Source organism: Mesoplodon densirostris, chromosome 11 (assembly GCF_025265405.1).
Source record: "Mesoplodon densirostris isolate mMesDen1 chromosome 11, mMesDen1 primary haplotype, whole genome shotgun sequence".
Taxonomy (NCBI): domain Eukaryota; kingdom Metazoa; phylum Chordata; class Mammalia; order Artiodactyla; family Ziphiidae; genus Mesoplodon; species Mesoplodon densirostris.
This window is the reverse complement of record NC_082671.1, coordinates 65,575,775-65,598,489: the sequence shown is the minus strand read 5'-3', so window position 1 is coordinate 65,598,489 and position 22,715 is coordinate 65,575,775. Positions and strand designations below refer to the sequence as shown.

Below are 22,715 nucleotides of genomic sequence, written 5' to 3'. Positions count from 1 at the left end.
CCTCCTGAGTCCCAGCCCTCAACGCAACTTCTCTTCTACAACGTGGATTGTTTCAGTTGCCCTGCTGCGAAGTTTTCAGGAGTTTCCCAAAAGAGTTTAGCACAGACTTCTCAGCCTGGTGTGCGGGAATGGACTTAACTTCCATTTCCAGATACTTCCTGCAAATGAAACACCGTTCCTCTTCCGACACACTTTGGACGGAGCTCCCTCTCTCATCACTCACCCCCATTCCCATCTTCAGCTGGCAAAATTGTCCCATCTTGTAGAACTCAGTTCAAGTCACTTCCTACATAAACCTCCTTATCTCTCCTCATTTCCTCATTTTGGATGTGTTGCCAACCTCCTTGACATTTCTACTCTGGTGCCCTGTTTTAGCTCTGCATTTTTGACTTATACTTTTAAAGTCTAAGTTTCTAGATGACAGTAGGAGCTGCATCTTACTTGCCTTGCATCCCTTGTAGCATCTTGGCAGAGTAAGCATTCATTCGTGTGTTCAACTAATATTTACCAATGGTCAGCTCTGTGCCTGGCACTGTTATAGGTGCTAGGAGTATAGGAAGAAAAAGTCTCTGCTTTTATTAAGCTCCTTTGACACTAAAACTGCTGCTCCTTTGATTAATGTATTGACAAGAAATAATTTCAGTTCTTTAATTTGGCCTTTACATTTCACTAGCCAGTGTTGTTTGAATTTTGGTCAGGACTCACAGTAAGAAAACATCCCATATTTGCTACCTAGTACCTTCATGCATATGTGAAACAAAAGTTTTTGGAAACAGTATTTAGCCTTGATACCTATTATTTTTTTCTTGTATTTTCTATCTGATTCTAGTCTATATCACTTTAAAGATGCTGTTCATAACTCATTAAATTTATTTCATGTCCTATTTCTTCAGTTAGCACTGGCTTGCCTAGTGCCTGGCACGTGGCGTTTGATAAAATTTGTCGACTCACTAGTAGACTGATCTGCTTAAAGGTTAGAGGCTAGATCCAAATATTTATTTTATTTCATTTCACTAAATGCTTACCCAGACACTGGAATGTAAATTCTGTGAGGGTGAGGACCTTGTAAGCGCTTATCACATAGTGGGTGGATATTTGGTGAATGAATGAACCTCTAGTAGTGAAACAGTTAATTTAGGACATTGAGCTTTAGTGCAGTTGTGAAATTGTAAAGACATCACCTTTTGAATTAAAGACTAAATTTCAGATTTAAGAATACAAAATGGGTCTAGCATGTCTTTGGTGAGGTGTGTTTCATGCTTTTGAGGTTTTAGGAACCGTAATGGAAATTTTTTAGCATAGACTTTATGCCCAAAGTCTATTTGTCAAGCATTCAGATTAAGAAGAATGAATATGTGCGTATATTCCTAACCATAGACCTTCCGAATCCATTTCCACGAGTGTCTGGGAATCCCTGTATATATGTAATAAATATACAATGTTACGTGTTCATTATTATACATACTATTATATTATCATGTCTCCATAATTATTATTATAGAATCCTTATTCAGAAGATGCTAGAATGCTTTTGAGACAATGTCAGTTCAGACTGAAGGAAGGGACTGCTTTCTGGCTGGCCCGTTTTATGAGCATATGCAGTCTCCCAGAGGAGACGGCACTGAAAGTGGTTCTTTCAGCTCTTTCCGGGGAGGCAGGTAGTTAACCTGGGCGGAGAGAACCAGGTGTGCACAGACACAAAGGTGAGGGTCGGGGGTGGTGGGGATTTAATCTGGAGTAGCAGGTGGGGGCCGCATGGTGGAGTTCCTCATGTGCCCTGCTAAGGAATCTGGTTGCATTTGCCCCCGAGAGCACCTTTGAGGACTATCAGAGTCTTTTAGGGCAAGGATGGGAGAGAGGACATGGCGCTGTCAGGTCATTACCTTTCCAGAGGACCAGTGGCATGATGGAGGATGTGCTGACAAGAGGCTGTGAACATTCCAGGGAGAAGGTGAGAGGGGCCCGGAGTCCCCACTGCTCCACATTCTGCAGATGTCAGCCGCTCCTGTGCCCTTCAGATGTGCTTATCTGTAGAGAACTGGTGGAGTGAGGAAGCAGCCAGATACTGCTTCCCATAGTTTTCCCCAGAGTTGCCTGTTTCTACCATCACCTGGTGCCACACTAGACCTTCCGAATCCATTTCCACGAGTGTCTGGGAATCCCTGTATATATGTAATAAATATACAATGTTACGTGTTCATTATTATACATACTATTATATTATCATGTCTCCATAATTATTATTATAGAATCCTTATTCAGAAGATGCTAGAATGCTTTTGAGACAATGTCAGTTCAGACTGAAGGAAGGGACTGCTTTCTGGCTGGCCCGTTTTATGAACATATGCAGTTCCCCTTAGTGTGTGAGACTTTCTGGACCAAAACGAATTATCAGAGTCCAGAAACATATTTTTTACTAATTTGGCTGGTTAATGTAATTATCCTAGAAGGTATCCAGTTTTGATTTTAAAAATTAGGATACTTTCTATAACGGGAAAGCAAAAAAAAATTTTTTTTTTTTGGTCTTCAAATGGGCCTCAGGTGTACAGAACTAGGTGCAGTATAGTCCTCGGTTCATGGCGCAGCCATTGTAGGTGTGTGCCTGACCCTTTCGCTGATGAATTTTCGTCTTTGCTTTATGAATTAACAATACTCTGGACAGCGAGGGGTCAGCGCCAGCCTAACACCTGTGCGTCAACAGCCGCTTATGCTGCCCGTGTGCCCCCCCCCCGCTGCCTTCAGCCCCAGATGGGACTGCGGTCCTGAGTTTTCTGGGGCACCATCTAAAGACAAAACTAAAAGCTTATTTATTTATTTTTTATTTGGCTGTGTTGGGTCTTCATTGCTGCGCGCGGGATTTCTCTAGTTGAGGCGAACGGGGGCTACTCTTGGTTGCGGTGCGCGGGCTTCTCATTGCGGTGGCTTCTCTTGTTGCGGAGCACGGGCTCTAGAGCGCAGGCTTCAGTAGTTGTGGCACATGGGCTCAGTAGTTGTGGCTCACGGGCTCTAGAGCGCAGACTCAGTAGTGGTGGCGCACAGGCTTAGTTGCTCCGTGGCATGTGGGATCTTCCCGGACCAGGGCTTGAACCCGTGTCCCCTGCATTGGCAGGCAGATTCTTAACCACTGTGCCACCAGGGAAATCCCAAGCTTTTGTTTTTTAATATAAGTTCATTTATCTGTGGTTTCTCCCTCCCTTTCAGAGTTTGGAGCCTCTTCCAGCCAGTGGACCTGATTTTGGAGCATTAGGAGAAGAAGCTGAATTTGTTGAAGTTGAACCTGAAGCTAAACAGGAGATTCTTGAGAACAAGGATGTGGGTATCCTGTTGAGGGCTGGATAGAGTTGTTACTAGAAACACTCGCTTCCACAAGCCGCTGGGGAAACATAAAGGGATTAACCTGTGTCGACACCTTTATCAAAGGAGAGTTTGCAGCCAACTACATTTCAGAAAGACTGGACACTTGGAGAAATAGTTTCTGGTTTTAGAGGAATAGTTTTTCCTTGGTGATTATTTACGTGGCCAGTGTAAACAAACACATTTTTGAATTTATGTTACAAAAAAAAAAAACCCAAAAGTATTTCAAAGAGAAACTCTAATTATGCTTAAGTTTATTCTTTGTTCCCTGCTCCCAGAAAAAAGACCTTGGGTTTTGAATAAAAGTTTTTCTAAACTTTGTTGCCTTTGAAATTAAATACAGTGGGAGAAATGTAAGCACATTTTTCATTAATTCTTTTTTTTTTTTTTTTTAGATGTTGGGGATAGGAGTTTATTAATTTATTTATTTTTGCTGTGTTGGGTCTTCGTTTCTGTGCGAGGGCTTTCTCTAGTTGTGGCAAGCGGGGGCCACTCTTCATCGTGGTGCGCAGGCCTCTAACTATCGCGTCCTCCCTTGTTGCGGAGCACAGGCTCCAGACGCGCAGGCTCAATAGTCGTGGCTCACGGTCCTAGTTGCTCCGCGGCATGTGGGATCCTCCCAGACCAGGGCTCGAACCCGCGTCCCCTGCATTAGCAGGCAGACTCTCAACCACTGCGCCACCAGGGAAGCCCCCATTAATTCTTTGATTAAGATCTTAGTATAGTATTCTGAGTATTAGTATAGTAATACTATAATAATAATAATATTATTATATCATTCTGAGTATATAATATTCTGAGTGTTCGTAAGTCATACGTTTCCCTACCACTCCCCATTATCCCTGCTTGGTTTGTCTCTGTTGCTCACTACCATCTACTGCACCGTGTATGTTGCCTATTTCTCTGCCCTTTAGAATATAATCTCCATAGAGGCAGGAATTTTTATGTTTTGCTCACTGCTATGTTCTCAGTGTTCAGAATGATACTTGGTTCATAGGTAATCAGTGCATTTTTATTGAATGAATGAATGAAGTGAGCATTTATAGACAGGTGAGAGGCTCTGAGCCAGCATTCATCAGGCTATATTGAAATCCACACAAGATCTCTGGCAAAATACATGCCGTTACTAAACCAGGTCACAGTCAGCGTCATCCAGAGGCCAGTGCTTGGGGAATATTTGGGGAAGGATGTGTAGGGGACCTCTGCACCCTGCCTGGGTTTAAGACTGACCTGGTCCTTGGTCACCTGGCTGCAGAGACCTTGTTGATCTCGTTCACAGGAAGTAAAGACCTAGTCAGTTCAAGTGACCAGTTTTTTGAAAAGGTGAGGAATTAAGAAGCGTGGATCATTAAATTAAAAAAAAAAATCTTTGAAACTAATTTCAGACATTTGTCTTTAGCCTCGATGCCTGATCTTTTGCCCTGTCTGGTACTCAATAATCTGCGTCCCCTTGTCACGTCTAGGTGGTCGTCCAACATGTTCATTTTGATGGGCTTGGAAGGACTAAAGATGACATCATCATGTGTGAAATTGGAGATGTTTTTAAGGCTAAAAACCTTATCGAGGCAAGTATTCCCTCTGCTTGGCCTTCTTGTCCATTCCCTTCTGAAGATCCCATGAAGCTCTGTGTGCTCACACACTGAGTACCCTGCCCCAGCCTCCGCGGATGACCTAACGCCTACACTGAAGGGGGCTGAGCCCCCTCGGTTCCCAGAAGCCTCCCACATACTGACGTGCGTTTGCCTTCGCCCTTATCCCGGAGAAGAGGTGTCTGTCCTCCCGTCCACGGCTGGCCCCTCTCTGTGTTCCTCACAACTGTCCCCAGCGCTGCCGTAGAGCTGGTGGCAGCGGGTGCCGACCCTTCCCGCACCCCGTTAGCGCTCAGCGAGCTTCCCCTTGAGGGCCCTCAGCGACCGGGCGCGCGGGCTCTTGGTAGTTCCCCACCCTCGCCGTCTCCTCGGGCCTCTACTCTGTTTATCCATTGGGGTCTTTCCTGGGTTGCACTGTCGTCTTCTCCTCCGTGGCTTCCTTCTGTCCTTCTGCCCTCGGCACCACATCTCCCTGCCTGGGCAGAGTCGCCAGCAGCCTCCTGAGGCCACATCCAGCTGCCTTCTTCCAGTCCCCGTTTTATTTGACCTTTCAGCAGTGTTCAGCCATTCCCACTTTAAAAAACTGTATTTTTTTTTTTTAAGCTTAAAGTAACTTTTTACTAAGTAATCTTTTTACTCAAGTAGCGGCTCACTTGTCTGGTCTTAGTGGGGCTCTCTTCTCAGGGATCAATACTTCACACCACATGCTAAGCCACCGGCCTAAATGCTACAGCTACCATTTACATTCTTATATCTTGGAGGAATACAGTCTCTATTTTTATTATTATTTTTTTCTCTCTTATAGGTAATGAGGAAATCTCACGAAGCCCGTGAGAAACTACTTCGTCTGGGAATATTTAGACAGGTGGATGTCTTGATCGATACATGTCAAGGTGCATATTATGGTGCAGTTTCTCTTTGATTCCCTCCGTCCTCCAGGATCACAGACACCTTGTGTCCAGGCAGAGAGCACCTGTGGCCTCAAGGAAGTAACTGGATCTTTACGTCAGGCCGAGGGAGGATGGGTGACTTTGAAGATGCTGTTGTCTGAGCCCCTGGATGGTACCAGGGCTCCGAGAAGGATCTCCTTCCGAGAAGGAGAGAGCCAGGCTTTTCTGGATAGCCCACCCCAGCAGGTGTCCGGATGGGCTCTTAGCAGACTCCACCAAATGTGTGTTAAAAAGAGGAGGGCGGTAGGAGTCGGATTTCACTTTTGGTTTTGGTCTGTTTGCTCGTTTGCCGTGTGATATTGGGCAGTTCTGTCCACTTGGCCAGTGTTTATTCTTCCGTTGATGAGTCCCTGCCACGGGGGGAGACAGTAGCAGACAAGGCATAGTCTCCTTCTGAAGGAGCTTCTGGTCAAGTGGGAGCGCGTCGGGGCAGACAGAGAAGTGAGGACAGTTCAGCTGATAAGTCGTGCTGTAAGCGGGGGGTGCTGGGGGAGGAAACTTTGCCTCTCCTGGTGGGGCGGAGGGAAAGACGGATCAGAGATTTCCCGGAAGGGGTGATACATAAGCTCAGACCTAAAAGGTGTGTGAGTTCGTTTGGGGAGCAGGGCTGATGAGGAATGTTCCAGGGAGAGAGAGAGCGCGTTTAATAGGTCCAGTGGCCAGAGAGAGAAAGGGTCATTGGATGGACCACAGGGCTCCGTAGAGCCAGAATGCAGATGTGGGGAAGGAGAGTGATGAAAGATAAGGCAGGAAAATGATCAGGAGACTGGATCGTGAAGGACTTGCTGTGTGGCTGCGGGCTTCATTCTGAGTTGAGTGTCTAGATGTCTACTGAAAAATACATATTTGGAATGAATCAAGGAACAAGTGAACTCTTCAGGATTGAGTGGAAGATAGTTTTGAGAAGATAAAAACGAAACAGTATATGAAAGTGCTTGCAAAAGTATAAAATACTATATGAATGAAAGGGATTTCTATTATCTGGACTATAGATTCATCTGTGACTGACAGAGACACCAAATACCAGTGGCTTAGGCAAAGGAGATCTCTTTCCATGACAGAGGGGAGGCCACCATCTGGGGCTGGTGTCGTCATAGCTCTGCTCCCTGAGGTCACGACCTGGGGCGGGTGTGGTTTTCTTCTGGTGCTTGTCACTTCACCGTCTCTAGGGTCCCCTGGTCCCTGCGATGGCTGAGCACCGTTCCAGCCTCAGGAAGAAGGAAGGAAGGGTGAAAGGGCACACCACTCTCCATGAGTGCCTGTCCCAGGGGTTGTACACGGTTCTCCCCTCTCATCCCACGGCCACATGGAGCTATAGGGCAGGCTGGGAAGTCAAGTCTGTGTGGCCATAGACCCAGCCAAGACGCGAGGATTCAGTTACGATGAGAACCGTGGTTCTCAAAGTGCGCCCCCAGCCAGCAGCTCTGCCCTCCTGGGGACCTGGCAGAAAGGCACATCCCACTGAAGCCGTCTGGCACGGCGGGCCCTGCAGGTGACTGATAAGTGCTGAAGCATGAGACCCACTGGACTGGTACGCAGTGAGAAGGGGTGCTGGGAGACCGCCGGCTGTCTCTGCCCCCTTGGAGTCGCAGTGGTAATAACAGAAGTGTCTGTGCTGGGCTCCGCGGGGAGGGTTTCTGCACACGACCCAGTCGGGGCCTTACAGAAACCTGGTGAAGTGTCATGGTTATTCTTTTAGAAAAAAACATTTTTCAGCTAAGGAAACAGGCTCAGAGAGGTTTAAGCGACTTGCCTCTGGTTGAACAAATGCATGACAGAGTGGCCCTTGCCGCTGCTCTGGAGGGCTTGCTTGGTGGCAAGTCTTGTGGGTGGCATTTAGTTTCAGCGCTCTCCTGTCTGTCGCAAATGTGACGTGTATGTGGTCAGCTGGTCCACTTCTGTCAGTGGTTCTCCGCCCTGGCTGCCTTTAGAATTACCCGGGAGCTTTTAAAAAAGAATGGATGCCATCCATTTGTCAAACACCTAGAATGTACAACGCCAAGAATGAAGCTTAGTGCAGATCACACTTTAGTTCGTAGTAACGTTCCACCGTTAGTTCATCAGTTGTAACAAACGCACCACACTACTGCAGACTGAATGAGAGGGGAGATGTGTGTGAGGGGGTGAGAACTTTATGCTCAGTTTTTCTATAAGCCCAAACCCGCTCTAAACAGTAAAGTCTGCTAATTAAAAAAAAAAAAAGTGGTGCCAGGGCTCCACCCTAGCCCTAGACCAGCTGAATCTGAGTGTTTGGGAGCCAGTGCCTGGGCGTCTGTGAGTCTGACAGCTCCCAGATGCGGCTGGTGTCCAGCCAGGGTCACAGGGTCAGCCCCGACCTTTCTGAGGGGTGCCCAGGCTCCTGCAGCGCTCAGCCCTGCTCCCCTGCCCCCCAGGGCCCACAGCGGCTAAGGGGTAGCTGCACTGAGCTCAGGCACCACGCCCCCGGCTTGAGGAAGGACAGAAAGATCCACCTCCTCCATCTGTGTCGACTTGTTGCTTCTCCGCCAGGGTTCCTAGAGCCCCTCTTGTCACAAGAATTCCACATTTTAATGTCAGCTGAATTGAGGCCCCAGGTATTCTCAAGGACCTCACTAGTAGGGGAACAAGTACGTCTGGCAAATAACGTAAATAACGTGTGTTTAAGTAACGCTGCTGCTGCTTATTCCTTGCAGCAAAGTCCGTTTTTGATATCTTCCACCACGGAAACCAGACCCAGGTTTTTGGCGTCGAGGTGTAGCGGGATTTCGTGTGCGCATGTTCTTGGGCTTTAAACCCAAGCGTTTTGTCATTTGCAGCAGTGGGACCAAACATAAAGCTGCGTACTCGAGCTGTCTTCATCTTTTTCACTTATTAGGTGACAATGCGCTTCCCAACGGGTTAGACGTTACCTTTGAAGTAACTGAATTGAGGAGATTGACGGGCAGTTACAACACCATGGTCGGGAACAACGAAGGCAGCATGGTGAGATACAGGTTTTTCCCTTCCTAACAGTGGAACTTTCAATTGGGAGCTTTGAAAACACGACTGGTGGTAGTTCTGGAACTCTTTCACGCCCCTCAACCTTTGTTTGTAAACTGTCCCGTGGTTCTCATTCATCTTAGAGTTGATTATAACATGCTTTGTTGTAAATGTGGATTGTTTGGGAATGATGTGAGGATATCACATGTTCATATTAAGAGTTTCCTATTGAAATTCCCCTAAACTCCAAACCCATAGAGTTGACTTCCCTGAGCTTCAGTCAGCAGGTTTAGCCTTCTTGAATTCACCAGTTGTGTGCACTCAGCAGAGGCAAGCTTGAAGGCAGAAGAGCAATCACAAATGAAAGGCAGACCCGTATCTACAGTTTTGTTCTGTTTTTGAGTGAGTCCCTTAGCTCACACAGTCTTTCTAAACAGTTATCATTCCTTCTATTTAAATCCCTCCTATTTTTTTTTCCTCCTAGGTACTTGGCCTCAAACTCCCTAATCTTCTAGGCCGTGCAGAAAAGGTGACTTTTCAGTTTTCCTATGGAACAAAAGAAACTTCGTATGGCCTGTCCTTCTTCAAACCACAGCCTGGAAACTTCGAAAGAAAGTAGGAAGCCAAACAGGTCATTGAGTTCAATGGCCTTGTTTAAAAGTTAAAATAGGTGGCTTGATTGTGAAAAGAAACTTTGCAGAATCAGCTTACCCTTCTACAGTGTTACAACAAGCCCGTAGATTTCCTCATGAAGATGAACCCCTGAAGTCTATTTTTAAATCTGTTGATTTAAATGTGTACAAGTTATAATCACTGTTTCAGCTTTTAAAGCTCTGTCCCATTGTCTCCTAGTTTCTCTGTAAACTTATATAAAGTTACGGGACAGTTCCCTTGGAGCTCACTCCGGGAGACGGACAGAGGAATATCAGCCGAGTACAGTGTAAGTAGCTTTTCAGTCCTTCCCTTCAGACACTTGAGTGGGACCAAAGAGTCTGTTGATTGATTGATTCCCAAAGACGGCAAGCGTGGGCGGGGCCAGGCACGCACAGCCACTGTGTGGTCTGGTGCTCGGAGCCTCAGGCACTGCTGCTGGGGTCGCCCTCTGTTCTCTGCCCTGCCGGCCGGGCACCTCTTCACTAGCCAAGTGCACGTGCCGGGGCCAGAGAGTGGCTAATCTCCATGGTGGCAGCTCCTTTGACCTGGTCAGATTTCTTCCCTGCTCCTGACTTCCTGGGACACCATCTGTTTGTCCGTCCTTGTACCTGCTAAGATCGAAACCTGACAGCCAGTGAAAGTTACTTCAGGTTTCTGGAAGCTTTCATCATTGGTTTACAGTTAGTTGATGTCTAGCAGGATGCAGCGCATGGAATTACTATCGTTTGACCCTTTTTTGGCTTTACGATGAACGCTGCTCTTTTTTTCCTTCCTTTCTAGCTCATCCTCATTCCTCCCGTCCTGTTCTAGGCTTTAGTTAACAGGGAAATACCTTGAGACACGATCCCGTATAAAAGTAGTTCCCCAAGTCTTCAGACCATCAGCCTCGGGCTCACCTGCAAATTCATGGTCCCGAGTGACCTGCTGAGTGAGCATCACCAGGAATGGGGCCCAGGAAGCTGTCTCAGCACGCCCCTCGTCGCCCCTGCCCCGTGACTATGGTCTGAGAGTCCCAAATCCCTGCCCAGGCTTGCCTCCTGCTGTGTGCTCGGCCCCCTGTGGGCACTCGAGAGGCATCAGCCACTCATGCTTCTTACCCTTGCAGCCCAAAGTCATGAAAACTCTGAGTGCTCCGAGGTAGCCAGGAGGGCGCAGCTCAGCATGGAGACGCACGTCCATTCTCACCTCGGTGTGGCCGCCCTGCTCCATGTGCAGGGAGTTGCCCTCAGACCCTCCTGCCCAGTGCTGGGGATGCGGCAGCTGACACCCTGGCAGACACTCTTCTCTCCAGCCCTGCCCTCCCACAGGACGCGGAGGCTACCAGCAGGGTGGGAGGTTTTTCCCCACCTTTCTCTCCCGAGTCCCCTTTTATCTCTTTCTTTTAAGCCTTTTTGAAAGAGCAGATCCTCAGGAGAGTAGAAACACCTTGTTTGTCCACATGGGATAGAGATGCAGGACGTCAGAGTGTTGGAATAGGCCGCGAGGGAGGGCAGGCAAAGGGACGCAAGGGCTGGAGCTCCTGCAGCTGCAGCCCTGCCGTTGAGAGCAGAGGCTGCGGAGGAGAGGACTGCATCCTCCTCATGTGTGTCCTCGGGGTCTGCACCAAGTAGGTGCTCACTACGCAAGCCCAGCGGCATCATCGGGACCCTGCCTCGTCCTCCTGCCGGGAATCCAGAGACACAAATGTGTCTCCTCTGAGCAGTAGTGTTTCTCCTGTTAAGAGCCGCCTTATAAGGGAGGGAGGAAGGCTTTAGGTCAGCTCTCCCCCTCCCACAGGCATTGGGAAAGTAGCTGAATCTTGGGGCCCTCAGTGTAGAAAAGGCGGCTGGGAAGGCCTGCCCTCCCACCATCTGCCTCCCCAGGGCCTGGCCCAATGCCTCATGGCAGCTTCACGAGGAATCGTGCTGAGGTAGTGGCCCCATGTTGTCACCCTGGAAGCCACGTGGGCTGTCTGGGCCTGAGTGCCACGAGAACGCCCAGCATGGGACTCACTCTGGGGACTGTGACGTGACCTGGCTCCCTTGTAATGGTTACATCACTGTTATCCTTCCCAAGGCCACCAAACTACGTCATTCGCTGTTTAAAACCAACCTGGGCATTTCTCTAAGACGGAAATCTAAGGCTGGCTTGGCTTCGAGGGAAGAGGGTCAGGCCAAGAGGCAGGTCCCGCTTGCCCGGACCCCAGCGTTCACTTGGCTCAGGCCTCTCTGGCCGCAGGGAGGAAGCTCTTCACTCAAGTGTAACCTTGTCTCCTGGCTCTTCTACAGGGGCTGATGTGGGTCATCTGGGTCACCCTTCCTGGCTGCAGACAGCTGGCGGGGTGTGTGTCCGATGGTCTTAGACTGGAAAAGAAAGCAGCCAGTTACAAAGCCGTATGCAGCTTTCAGACGAGTGACCCTGTGTCCTCACCCAGAGCACAGCCCTACCCCTCGTGCAGTTTTTCCCTTTGATTGCGGCCACGGCTTTCTCCCCTCCTCCCTCCTGCCTCAGCTTCCCTTCGTCTCTTCCTGTCGCCCATCCATCATTAAAAACATTGTGTCTTAGCTTTTAGTCCATCCACTTAGTGATGCCTCATCCCAGGACCTGATTTGGGACGGCCCCCTGTCCGCACAGCACAGAAGGCTGATGGTTTCCCATGTTTGCCTGCAGTTTCCCATTTGGAAGACCAGCCACAGTGTCAAGTGGGAGGGCGTGTGGCGAGAGCTGGGCTGCCTTGCCAGGACAGTGTCTTTTGCCGTCCGAAAAGAGAGCGGGCACTCGCTGAAGTCATCTCTCTCGGTAAGGGCAGATGTGTAGATACTTTGATGCAGCCGTGCCTTAAGTTGGGAGAATAGCCTTCGCCTCCATCGGGAGGGATTGAGAAGCGTCACAGTTTGGGTGGCTAAAATGGTGCCTCCTGGTCACTTTGAATTTCTGGACACAACCTCATGTCATTTTTTCTAAGTAACATCAGAGGTAACGGGCAGTGGCGTGCGTAAGAGCTGACCGTGGCATTGTAGTCAGGAGCTGGCTGAGTTGACTGGTCAGCGTGTCGAGCTCCCTGAGAGAACAAGGCTGGCGATGGGGTCGGAATGGCCCACCCAGTGGATGTGACTTGTTTCCCCGACTCTCCCAGGTCCCTCACATGTAACATGGGGTTTCCGTAAAGATTAAGTGGCAGAAGAGTTATGGAACGCTTAGCACAGTGCCTGGCATACAGTTCGTGCCCAGTGAGTGTCTGGTGTTGTGTCAGAGGCCTGTTTGAAGTGCAGACGCCCCTCATTTCTTTCAGCACGCGATGGTCATCGACTCTCGGAACCCTTCCATCTTACCGAGAAGAGGTGCTTTGCTGAAGGTTAACCAGGTAGTATTCCTTCCCCCGTGACCTCTGCAGGCTCCGTGACCGTGGTGGGATAGGGCATCACGCAAGGGTAGTCACGTTTTTAATACTGACATTTTCCTCTCACTGTGAAAGTCCTTCTAGAATGGCTTGCAAGGGTGTCCGTCCCCCTCGGGGTTCCTAGCCCTGGGTTTGCTCCCTGTAGCTCAGGTTTTGCCTTCACAGAGCGCAGAGTCAGGATAAGGTTCCGGTCTCTTTGATGGTGTCACTTACTAGGCCAGTAGGAAAGCTGTGATTTGATGGGAGTGATTTCCCTGGTGACCCTTGAAGAACACCCAAGGCAGGGGTTGTGACTCACATGCCGGCAGGGCCCGGCAGGTGACCTTGGGGAGAAGCGGGGCTCCGACGCTCTGTTTGCCTGATCTCAGTGTCAGAGGAGCAGCTAGAAATCAGATGTTCATAGGAAATGTGCCAAACTGTAAAAGGTGGGCTGATCTTTTTTCCCTGCAAACACTGATTAGGCCAAACAAGCCGTATCGTCCTGAGCAAGCTCTGTAATGAAATGTGATGTCGCCGGTGTTTTACTCTCACACGTAAGGAATGACATTCTCTGCGGTTACTCAATGTGTTTGGTGACTGTGTAGCTCTGTCAGGCCCCTGGTACCATCCAGAGCAACTAGGACGTAGCTTCTAGGAGACAGAAGTGGTGTGTTGCCTTTCTGAACATACAAAACAGCAGACTTAAGGGCAGTGACGCTGTTTAGAACCCTCTGTAACAGGTCTGTTGGCTCCCTTTGACCTGAGGACCCTCGCCCACAGGAGCTGGCAGGCTACACCGGAGGGGATGTGAGCTTCATAAAAGAAGATTTTGAGCTTCAATTGAATAAGCAACTCATACTTGATTCAGTGAGTATCTCGCCAGAATATTGTCACCTGTGTTTTTATCTCTTGTTTTTGGAATCTTATTAGAAGATCTCAGTTCCCGAATATCTAAAACACGAAAGAGGAAGTCAGAACACCTGATGCTTGAAAGTCAAGCGCTTGATCTTTTCAGTTTAGCCAGACTTGAAGCTACCCTGGGGAGAAGTGATGAGCAGTCCCTTTAAAACCCGTCTGTCAGTCATTTTACGTAAAAGAGCCCCTTCCCCACTTACCAGCTCAGGGCCGTCGAGCAAATGTGTCTGGAGGACAGGGCTGCCGCTTTCTTTGCCTCCTGATGTTACTTGCAGAGAAATTCTGTGTCTTCACCTCGTTCTGCTAGGTTGTCAGGGCTCTGGGTGCCTCCAGGAATTTCTGTGTTACCCAGTTTGGTTTAGTTCCTCCTGATTCCCTCAGGACCTTAGGAGTAAGTGACTGGATTCTGAGTAAGGCAGTGGAGCCCCAGGCTGGGAGACGCCATATGCTTATTCTCCAGTTTCCCAGCGCCCGGGCGACTGAGGGACAGCTCTCCCCATCCCCATTGCCTCCTGAGACCCTGGGGGCCAGGAGTGAGTTTTAATGAAGTGGGACATGCGTCTCATTTTAGCATCATTTGTCGCTGCTGCCGGTCAGTCCTGGACTCAGTGCACTTCAGATTTGGTTCCTGCCTTTCCCCTGCCACTGCTCTTCTGGAGGCTGCCAGGGGCTTCTCGCTCAGTTGAGCAAGCTCTTTCTGGTCCCCTGTGTGCTCCCCCCATGGCACGCTGTCAGCCACTGTTGACTCCATAATGACGGCTTCTCCTTCCACGCCTCGGTTTCTCTTTCTCAGCCTCCTCTCCCCCCATCCATGCGGCGCCCACCCCTCCCTCCTTCCCACATATACTGGCTCCCAGGCAGTGGTGGGGCACTAAGAATACCTCAGTACCTGTTCTTACATGCTAGTGAAGGAAGACCTACAAGCAAATAGATTTATATACAGTTTGGCAGGGGTTCACAGGTGATGTGAAGAACGATCCAGCAGAGTTAAGGGACAGAATGCCGCCAGGGGGGTGCTGCCTTATCTTAGAGGGCCAGGGGAGGCGTCTTTGATGAGGCCCGTAGCACTTAGAGCGACTTAAGGTCAGCCCTCCACCCTCGGTGGCGTCTCCCCAACAGCCGGTCGCCCAGACACAGCTGAGGGGCCAGGGCGGGCTGACCAGGCCCAGGGCTGCCAGCTGAGCTGAAGACAAGTCGGTGAGTCCTAGTGACCGACCGTGGAATTTCAGCTGGGTGAGGAGGGGAGGGAGGGCAGGAGAGAACAAGGGGGCCGGTTCGTAGGTCCTGCTGGCACTGAAGACTTGGGGGGCTGGTGCTAGAGGGAGCAGCTGGAGAGGTCTAGGTGCTGGGGGTGACTGGGGGCCTCAGGCCCTCGTGGTCACCGAGGTCAGTGAGACACGAGGCCCGGTGGGCTTGTCTCAGGTGGGGAATCAGTTCTCCTTGCTGCCCCTCCTTAGGTTGGGACCCTTAGGCGAGGGAGGAGGGCAGTGCCGGGAGTGCCGGGAGCTCCTCGTCGCGAGGGGGGCTGCTCGAGAGCGCACGGGGCTCTGGCGCCTCGCTTTGTTCCGCAACATCTGTCGCGCTGTTGAACAAAGACTTGAATTTCTCAGAATAGAGTGTTCGCTTGGCCTGCTCTGCCCACTCTGTCCCGGTTTTCGTCTGTAATCCTTCCTACGGAAGCTTCTAAAAAAGAGACATCTGAGCAGCTTTGAAGGACATGGGACTTTGCTCGTCCGAGAGAGGACAAGGTGGGCAGAGGCGTGGGGATGCTCAGGAGAAGTGGGTAGGTGGGGGCCACAGCGGAGGCCTGGGGTCGGGAGCCCAGAGAGCCTCGCTGTGGTTTAAGGTATCCCTGGGTCAGTTCTGTGTGTGGATTACGTGGGTGTGAAGATTGGATCCCTGACCTAGGGTTAGGTCACTGCCCCTGACCTGTTAGAGGCAGGGCTCCGTCCCCGAGGGTTGGATTGGAAGTATGTCTCTTTTCATTTCTTAAATGTAGCAGCCTTGCACCCGCTACCTTCCTTCTCCTGAGATGCCGTGTGCCCTCAGTCCTCTTAGGTTTTGAGGCCGAGCCAAAGAGGCCTGGGTGGATGCAGAATCCCTTGTCCAGGGCCCTGGTCTCCCCCTTCAGGCCATGGCTTGTCCCACTGGGCTTGGCTTCTCAGAGAGGAGGGAGCTGCCCTGTGTCGGAACGGAATCCAGGCCCTGCTTAGGGTTTGGGCTTATGTATAGTGTGTCTTTATTCGAAATTTGAAGTTGCCGGTTATAAAAGTATCCACAGAACACTTGGAGCTGTCGCTCTTCCCCTGCAGGAGCCAGGTGTTCCCCTTCCGCAGCCCTTGTGCCCCGACCCAGAGCTCTGCATGCTGCAGGCACTGGGCACGACCAGATCTCAGGGTGTTTTCTGTCTGCTAATGCTCGCTGGAAGGAAAGAAACAGTGGAAGAAAACGGTTGTTTGTTTATATTTCAACAGGTTTTTTCAGCATCTCTCTGGGGTGGAATGTTGGTACCCATTGGTGATAAACCGTCAAGTATTGCTGATAGGTAAGTAATAATAAATGAATGGGTGGTTTGCACATGGTTTCCTTTGGATCTTTCTGCTTGGTTTATTAGAAGATATTTTAGAGAAGTTTAACTATTTAGGAAAGCAAATGTTTCAAATTTTAATTTAGTTTTTATGTTTAAGCTAATTTCAAAATACCCAGTATACCTCATACTTAATATTTTTCGCTTTTGGGGCAGAGAGGTACTTTATTATACTAACAATTTTGTATTCTCTTTGAGTGTGAAAGAATACAGTTCATACATGTTACAGAAATATAAAAGCAGAGAAACATTTAAGGAAGTGACAGAATCCTGCTCATTGATGAGCGGAGTTAACATTTGGGACCACGGTCGACTCTTGAACAACCTGAGGGCTAATCCCAGTGACTCTTGTCGTCGGCCCTCCGTGTCCACGCTCCCTCCACAGCCAGAGCCAGCCAGCCACTGGCGGTGTAGTGCGGTAGCGTCTGCTGTTGAAGGGTATCCACCCGTAGGTGGGCCCATGTGATCAAACCCACATTGTTCAGGAGTCAGCTGTATTTCCTGTTAGCCAGTATTTTTGCGGGTGTGTATTTGTGTGAGCTTGTATCCATATAAATTCATGTACACATCTGTATTAAAGTGTTGAGATACTGTATTTTGCATACAATTGTGTGTCCTCCCTGCTTTTTAAAAATGATAGAGTAAATCACCGAGTCATGGGAAATTTTTCATAAGCAGCGTTTTAATATTTCGTTATTTGCATATACGTAGCACTGTGAAGAATGTAACTTTGTAAATAATTTTTGTTCGTTTTATTTTCTGAGGACAGATTCCTCGATGTGGTATTACTGTCTCAAAAGAATATGAATGTTTCTAAGGCTCACAAAGAATATTGCTGGAGCCTGCTTTTCCGAAAACCTGCTTTTTTAGGAGTAGTTTCTGCTCCTGCCAGCAGAGAATGAAGTTGTATTTGTTGCTATTATTAGTTGCTATTAGTAGAAATACTCACAATTGTCTTGGGGTCAAGGAACTCTTTCTTTAATCTTGCATTAGTTAAACTGTTGTTTTAGCTTAACCTAGTTCAGGATGGCAGTTTGGGAGTAGAAAAAATTTTAATTTCTAAACTCTGAGACTTAACAGTTTCACCTCCGTGAATCTAATGTACAGAAAAACATTCATAAGAGTACAAAGATTCATGTACAAGGGTGTCCATCGGGGGCATTATTGAGAACAGCAAATATTCTAAAACTACCTGTAGGGAAATGATTAAATTCAAACACAACCATTCTAAAGGGACTGTGTAATCATTAAAAAGGATGAGATAGGTGTCCCTAAGTTAAAATTTGCATGGAAGTATGTTGAGTTGCTTGCTCTCTGATCAGGGGCAAAGCTTCTGTGTGCACATGTGTGTTTGCAGGTAGCACCAGGGGTCTGAAAGTCAACCACCAAACCAGTGACAGTAGTCACTTCTGGAGATTCGAACACGGTGGACAGTAGGGAGGAGAAGAGCCTTGTCGCTTTTTGTGTTTCCTGGATCATTTTAATTCTTTCAGAAGAGTGTGTGTGATTTATCATTTAAAAAAATAATAAAGGGACCTTGCTCTTTGTTTCTGTAATTAATGTTAATGAGGTATTCAGAAAGGCTTTGCTTAGAAATCCCAGATAGTAAAGACACATTTATAGACTTTTAAACTCAAGTTCAAATGAATAAATTCATAAAGGCTTTTATCCAGCGGGACAGTGAGAAAAACAGTGCCCTGTTCCCTTTGTGCTGAGACGTGGGACGTTTGTGGCACCGCAGGTCAGTGAGAGGCTGGGGGCGTCTGCTGGTGTGGCTTCCATGACAGCCATGTTGGAAAGACCATACACAGCTTCTCTGGTCATTTTAATTCATTATTTAATAATTACCGTGATCTGACAAAGGATTAATCTCCAAAATTTATAAGCAGCTCATGCAGCTCAATAGCAAAAAAACAAACAACCCAATCCAAAAATGGGCAGAAGACTTAAATAGGCATTTCTCCAAAGAAGATATACAGACTGCCAACAAACACATGAAAGAATGCTCAACCTCATTAATCATTAGAGAAATGCAAATCAAAACCACAATGAGATATCATCTCACACCAGTCAGAATGGCCATCATCAAGAAATCTAGAAACAATAAATGCTGGAGAGGGTGTGGAGAAAAGGGAACACTCTTGCACTGCTGGTGGGAATGTGAATTGGTACAGCCACTATGGAGAACAGTATGGAGGTTCCTTAAAAAACTACAAATAGAACTACCATATGACCCAGCAATCCCACTACTGGGCATATACCCTGAGAAAACCATAGTTCAAAAAGAGACATGTACCAAAATGTTCATTGCAGCTCTATTCACAATAGCCCGGAGATGGAAACAACCTAAGTGTCCATCATCGGATGAATGGATAAAGAAGATGTGGCACATATATACAATGGAATATTACTCAGCCATAAAAAGAAACGAAACTGAGCTATTTGTAATGAGGTGGATAGACCTAGAGTCTGTCATACAGAGTGAAGTAAGTCAGAAAGAGAAAGACAAATACTGTATGCTGACACATATATATGGAATTTAAGAAAAAAAAATGTCATGAAGAACATAGGGGTAAGACAGGAATAAAGACACAGATCTACTAGAGAATGGACTTGAGGATATGGGGAGGGGGAAGGGTAAGCTGTGACAAAGCGAAAGAGAGGCATGGACATATATACAGTACCAAACGTAAGGTAGATAGATAGTGGGAAGCGGCCGCATAGCACAGGGAGATCAGGTCGGTGCTTTGTGACCGCCTGGAGGGGTGGGATAGGGAAGGTGGGAAGGAGGGAGATGCGAGAGGGAAGGGATGTGGGAACAGATGTATATGTATAACTGATTCACTTTGTTATAAAGCAGAAACTAATAAAAAAAATTAATAATTACCGTGATCTAAAACCGGGTTCTAAGAAGCTGTTAGATTTTATAGCAAGTAGATGGGATTTCTGATTTTTTTTTTTGGCTGCATTGGGTCTTCGTTGCTGTGCGTGGACTTTTCTCTAGTTGTGGCGAGCGGGGGCTACTCTTTATTGTGCACGGACTTCTCATTGCAGTGGCTTCTCTTGTTGCGGAACACGAGCTCTAGGCGTGTGGGCTCAGTAGTTGTGGCTCGCGGGCTCATTAGCTGTGGCATGCGGGCTCTAGAGCGCAGGCTCAGTAGTTGTGGCGCGTGGGCTTAGTTGCTCCGTGGCATGTGGGATCTTCCTGGACCAGGGATCAAACCCGTGTCCCCTGCATTGGCAGGCGGATTCTTAACCACTGCACCACCAGGGAAGTCCCTTTAATATTTTTTTAATTCATTGTTTTCATTTTACTCAGATATAGTTTAAAAGAGTATGATAACCCAGTCCATTAAGGAACACAAGGAATTCATTAAAAAAAATTTTAACATATACTTTTTTTCTAATTAAAAATCACTATAATAATACAAAAGAATTTAAGATAACAATAATTCTATTTTGGTCTGTTTCCTTCTAGTATTATTTTCCTCTATTTGTAAAATTCAGATCATACTATTATATAATTTGTATCCTGCTTTTTTTTGAAAACTTTATTAACTTAATTATTGTGAGCATGTAGGAGGCTGTTTTGAAAAGGTGCTGCATGATGAATTCTCATAGGCTTCAGATAATTCCTTTATAACAGACAGTCCACCCAAGTGTCTTTATTTGTGCCTTGTATCTCACCTGTGTCCCCAAAAGTTTGATGTGTTTGTTTAGATGTATAGTCTTAGGTTAGATTACAAGCTTGGGTCTTTAGGAAATTTACCATCCTCCCGTGCGTGTTCCTAATCCTGAAATGTTCCACCACGTGGAGATGTGGACGACCCAGTAGCAAGTGTGCGCCTTTTGCACTTTTGTTGTGCAATGGAGACTTTCTCCAACGGCTTTACTCTGACGTCTGCATCCTCTTCCAGGTTTTACCTCGGGGGACCCACAAGTGTGCGAGGGTTCAACATGCACAGCGTTGGGCCACAGAGTGAAGGTCTGTCATTCCCCACAGCACACCAACTTGAAAAACTCGAAATTACGGTTACTTCTCATTTTTGAGCACATGTATTTGTTTAAATCACCGCAATAATAGATACTCATATTTCACCAGTGAAACTGGCACCTAACACAGCATCCACCACACAGCAGGCACAGAAAGGTGTTTGTTGAGGAAACTGTAGAAAGTGAGAAAAGATAGCTAAGCAGAAGATACACAACAGTCCCTTGTGATCCCATTGACCAGAGATGACGTATGTGAGCATTTTGTTGTTTAAACATGCACATCCATGCACACGTGTGTTGTTTACATAACTGTTCTAACCTGTTTCTCCTACCACCCCTCAGTAACAGTACATGAATAGATTTTTATAGGAATAAGTACTTTATCATTTTGAATGGTGGCTTATTTCATCTTACAAACTATAATTTTTTTAAACTAATGCACTTTATTAAAGTTTTTTTAAATATATATATATATCATAACTTTACTATTACAGTAAACAATAAACATGCATTTTTTTAAAAGACTTAGGGAAAATACAGCTAAACATTAATTATGGTTTTATCTGGGTGATGGGAATTATGAATAATTTTGATAAGCCTTTTAAAATGCATTTCTGCACTTTCCAAATTTTCCACAAGTTTACATTAAGCTTGTTTGTTTATTTATTGAGGTATAGTCAATTTATAATATTATATAAATTTCAGGTGTACAGCATAGTGATTCATAAAATATTGACTGTATTCCCTGTGTAATGGACTTTATTTTTGAGAGCACTTTTAGGTTAGCAGAAAAATTGGACACAAAGTACAGAGTTCACCGTATGTGCCCATAGCATCCTTTATTATTAACATCTCGCGATAGTGTGGGACACTTGTCACAATCGATGAGCCAACACTGATGTGTTACTACTAACTAAATTCCATAGTTCACGTTGGGGTTCAGTCTTTGTGTTGTAAAGTTTCGTGGGTTTTGACAGTTGCATAATAGCATGTATCTACTATTACGGTATTTCATAGAATGGTTTCACCACCTTAAAAATTCACCAGGCTCCACCTATTCATTCCTCCCTCCCTTCCTCCCCCTCAGTTACTGGCAACCACTGACCTTTACTATCTCCATAGTTTTGCTTTTTCCAAAATGTCATATTCTTGGAATCATACAGTATGTACCCTTTTCAGACTGGCCTTTTTGACTAAATAATATGCACTTAAGTTTCCTCCATGTCTTTTTATTTTTTGGTCAGTGTACTTCTTAAATTTTTGTTTATGTATATATATATCTTTTAATTAAAGTGTAGTTGATTTACAATATTATATTAGTTTCAGGTGTACAATATAGTGTCCGTGTCTTTTTATAGCTTGACTGCTCATATCTTTTTATCACCAAATAATATTCCATTGTATGGCTGTACCACAGGGTGTTTATCCATTCACCTATTGAAGGACATCTTACTTGCAGGACATCCAATTTTTTGCAATTATGAGTAAAGCTGATATAAACATCTATGTGCAGTTTTTTATCTGGACATAAGGTTTCAGCTCATTTGGGTAAATACCAAGGAGTATAATTGCTGGATTGTATGGTAAAACTATGTTTAGCTTTGTAAGAAACTGCCAGGCTGTCTTCCAAAATAGCTAACATTTTGCATTCCCACCAGCAATGAATCAGAAAGATAAAAGCCTTATCATTTTTAATGGCTACATATTTCATCTTCTTGCCTTACTGCTATCATTTTAAACCAAATCCCAAGTTTTAGACACTTAGTCTGTTTTCTTGTTTCTTACATTTATATAACAGTGTATCAGTGAGTAACCTAACTGAATCTTTGTGCTCATCTATAAGTTTTACTTTATAATATAAAGTTCTAGGTATGGAATTGCTAGGTCAAAGGATTTTGAGTATCCTTGAATATCCTTAAGGTTTTATATTGTCTCAAGAAAGCTTGTCTCAATCATACTCTGTCCAGCAATGTGTGAGAATTCCGGTTTCTGGAACTCTCTCCAGTACTTGACATTATATCAGAGGATCTCCATGTGTTATTAAAAACTACAAAAACATCATTTAAGTAGATTCATGTTATGACATTATAAAATATTCTATCCTGATTTTCTTAACTTTTTTTAACATCTTTGTTGTTTCCACTTTATGTTATTATTATATATATATATATATATATATATATATATATATATATATATATATATATATATATATATATATTTTGCAGTACGCGGGCCTCTCACTGTTGTAGCCTCTCCCGTTGCAGAGCACAGGCTCCCGACGCGCAGGCTCAGCGGCCATGGCTCACGGGCCCAGCCGCTCCGTGGCATGTGGGATCCTCCATGACCGGGGCACG

General features: G+C 46.4%; 1 protein-coding gene across 2 annotated transcripts in view; it reads left to right on the top strand.

The window, feature by feature from the left end:
* Positions 1 to 22,715, top strand: part of SAMM50 (SAMM50 sorting and assembly machinery component) — a 32,381-nt gene that overhangs the window by 926 nt on the left and 8,740 nt on the right. The window contains exons 2-12 of one of the 2 annotated variants that reach the window (XM_060112306.1): positions 3,202 to 3,312; positions 4,818 to 4,919; positions 5,749 to 5,836; positions 8,748 to 8,854; positions 9,336 to 9,466; positions 9,704 to 9,791; positions 12,155 to 12,283; positions 12,777 to 12,848; positions 13,644 to 13,730; positions 16,253 to 16,323; positions 20,283 to 20,350. In XM_060112306.1, coding sequence (XP_059968289.1) covers positions 3,202 to 3,312; positions 4,818 to 4,919; positions 5,749 to 5,836; positions 8,748 to 8,854; positions 9,336 to 9,466; positions 9,704 to 9,791; positions 12,155 to 12,283; positions 12,777 to 12,848; positions 13,644 to 13,730; positions 16,253 to 16,323; positions 20,283 to 20,350 — 1,054 coding nt within the window. Of the gene's footprint in view, positions 1 to 3,201; positions 3,313 to 4,817; positions 4,920 to 5,748; positions 5,837 to 8,747; positions 8,855 to 9,335; positions 9,467 to 9,703; positions 9,792 to 12,154; positions 12,284 to 12,776; positions 12,849 to 13,643; positions 13,731 to 16,252; positions 16,324 to 16,563; positions 16,893 to 20,282; positions 20,351 to 22,715 lie in introns of those variants that run through there. The other variant, XM_060112307.1, reaches the window with a different exon arrangement.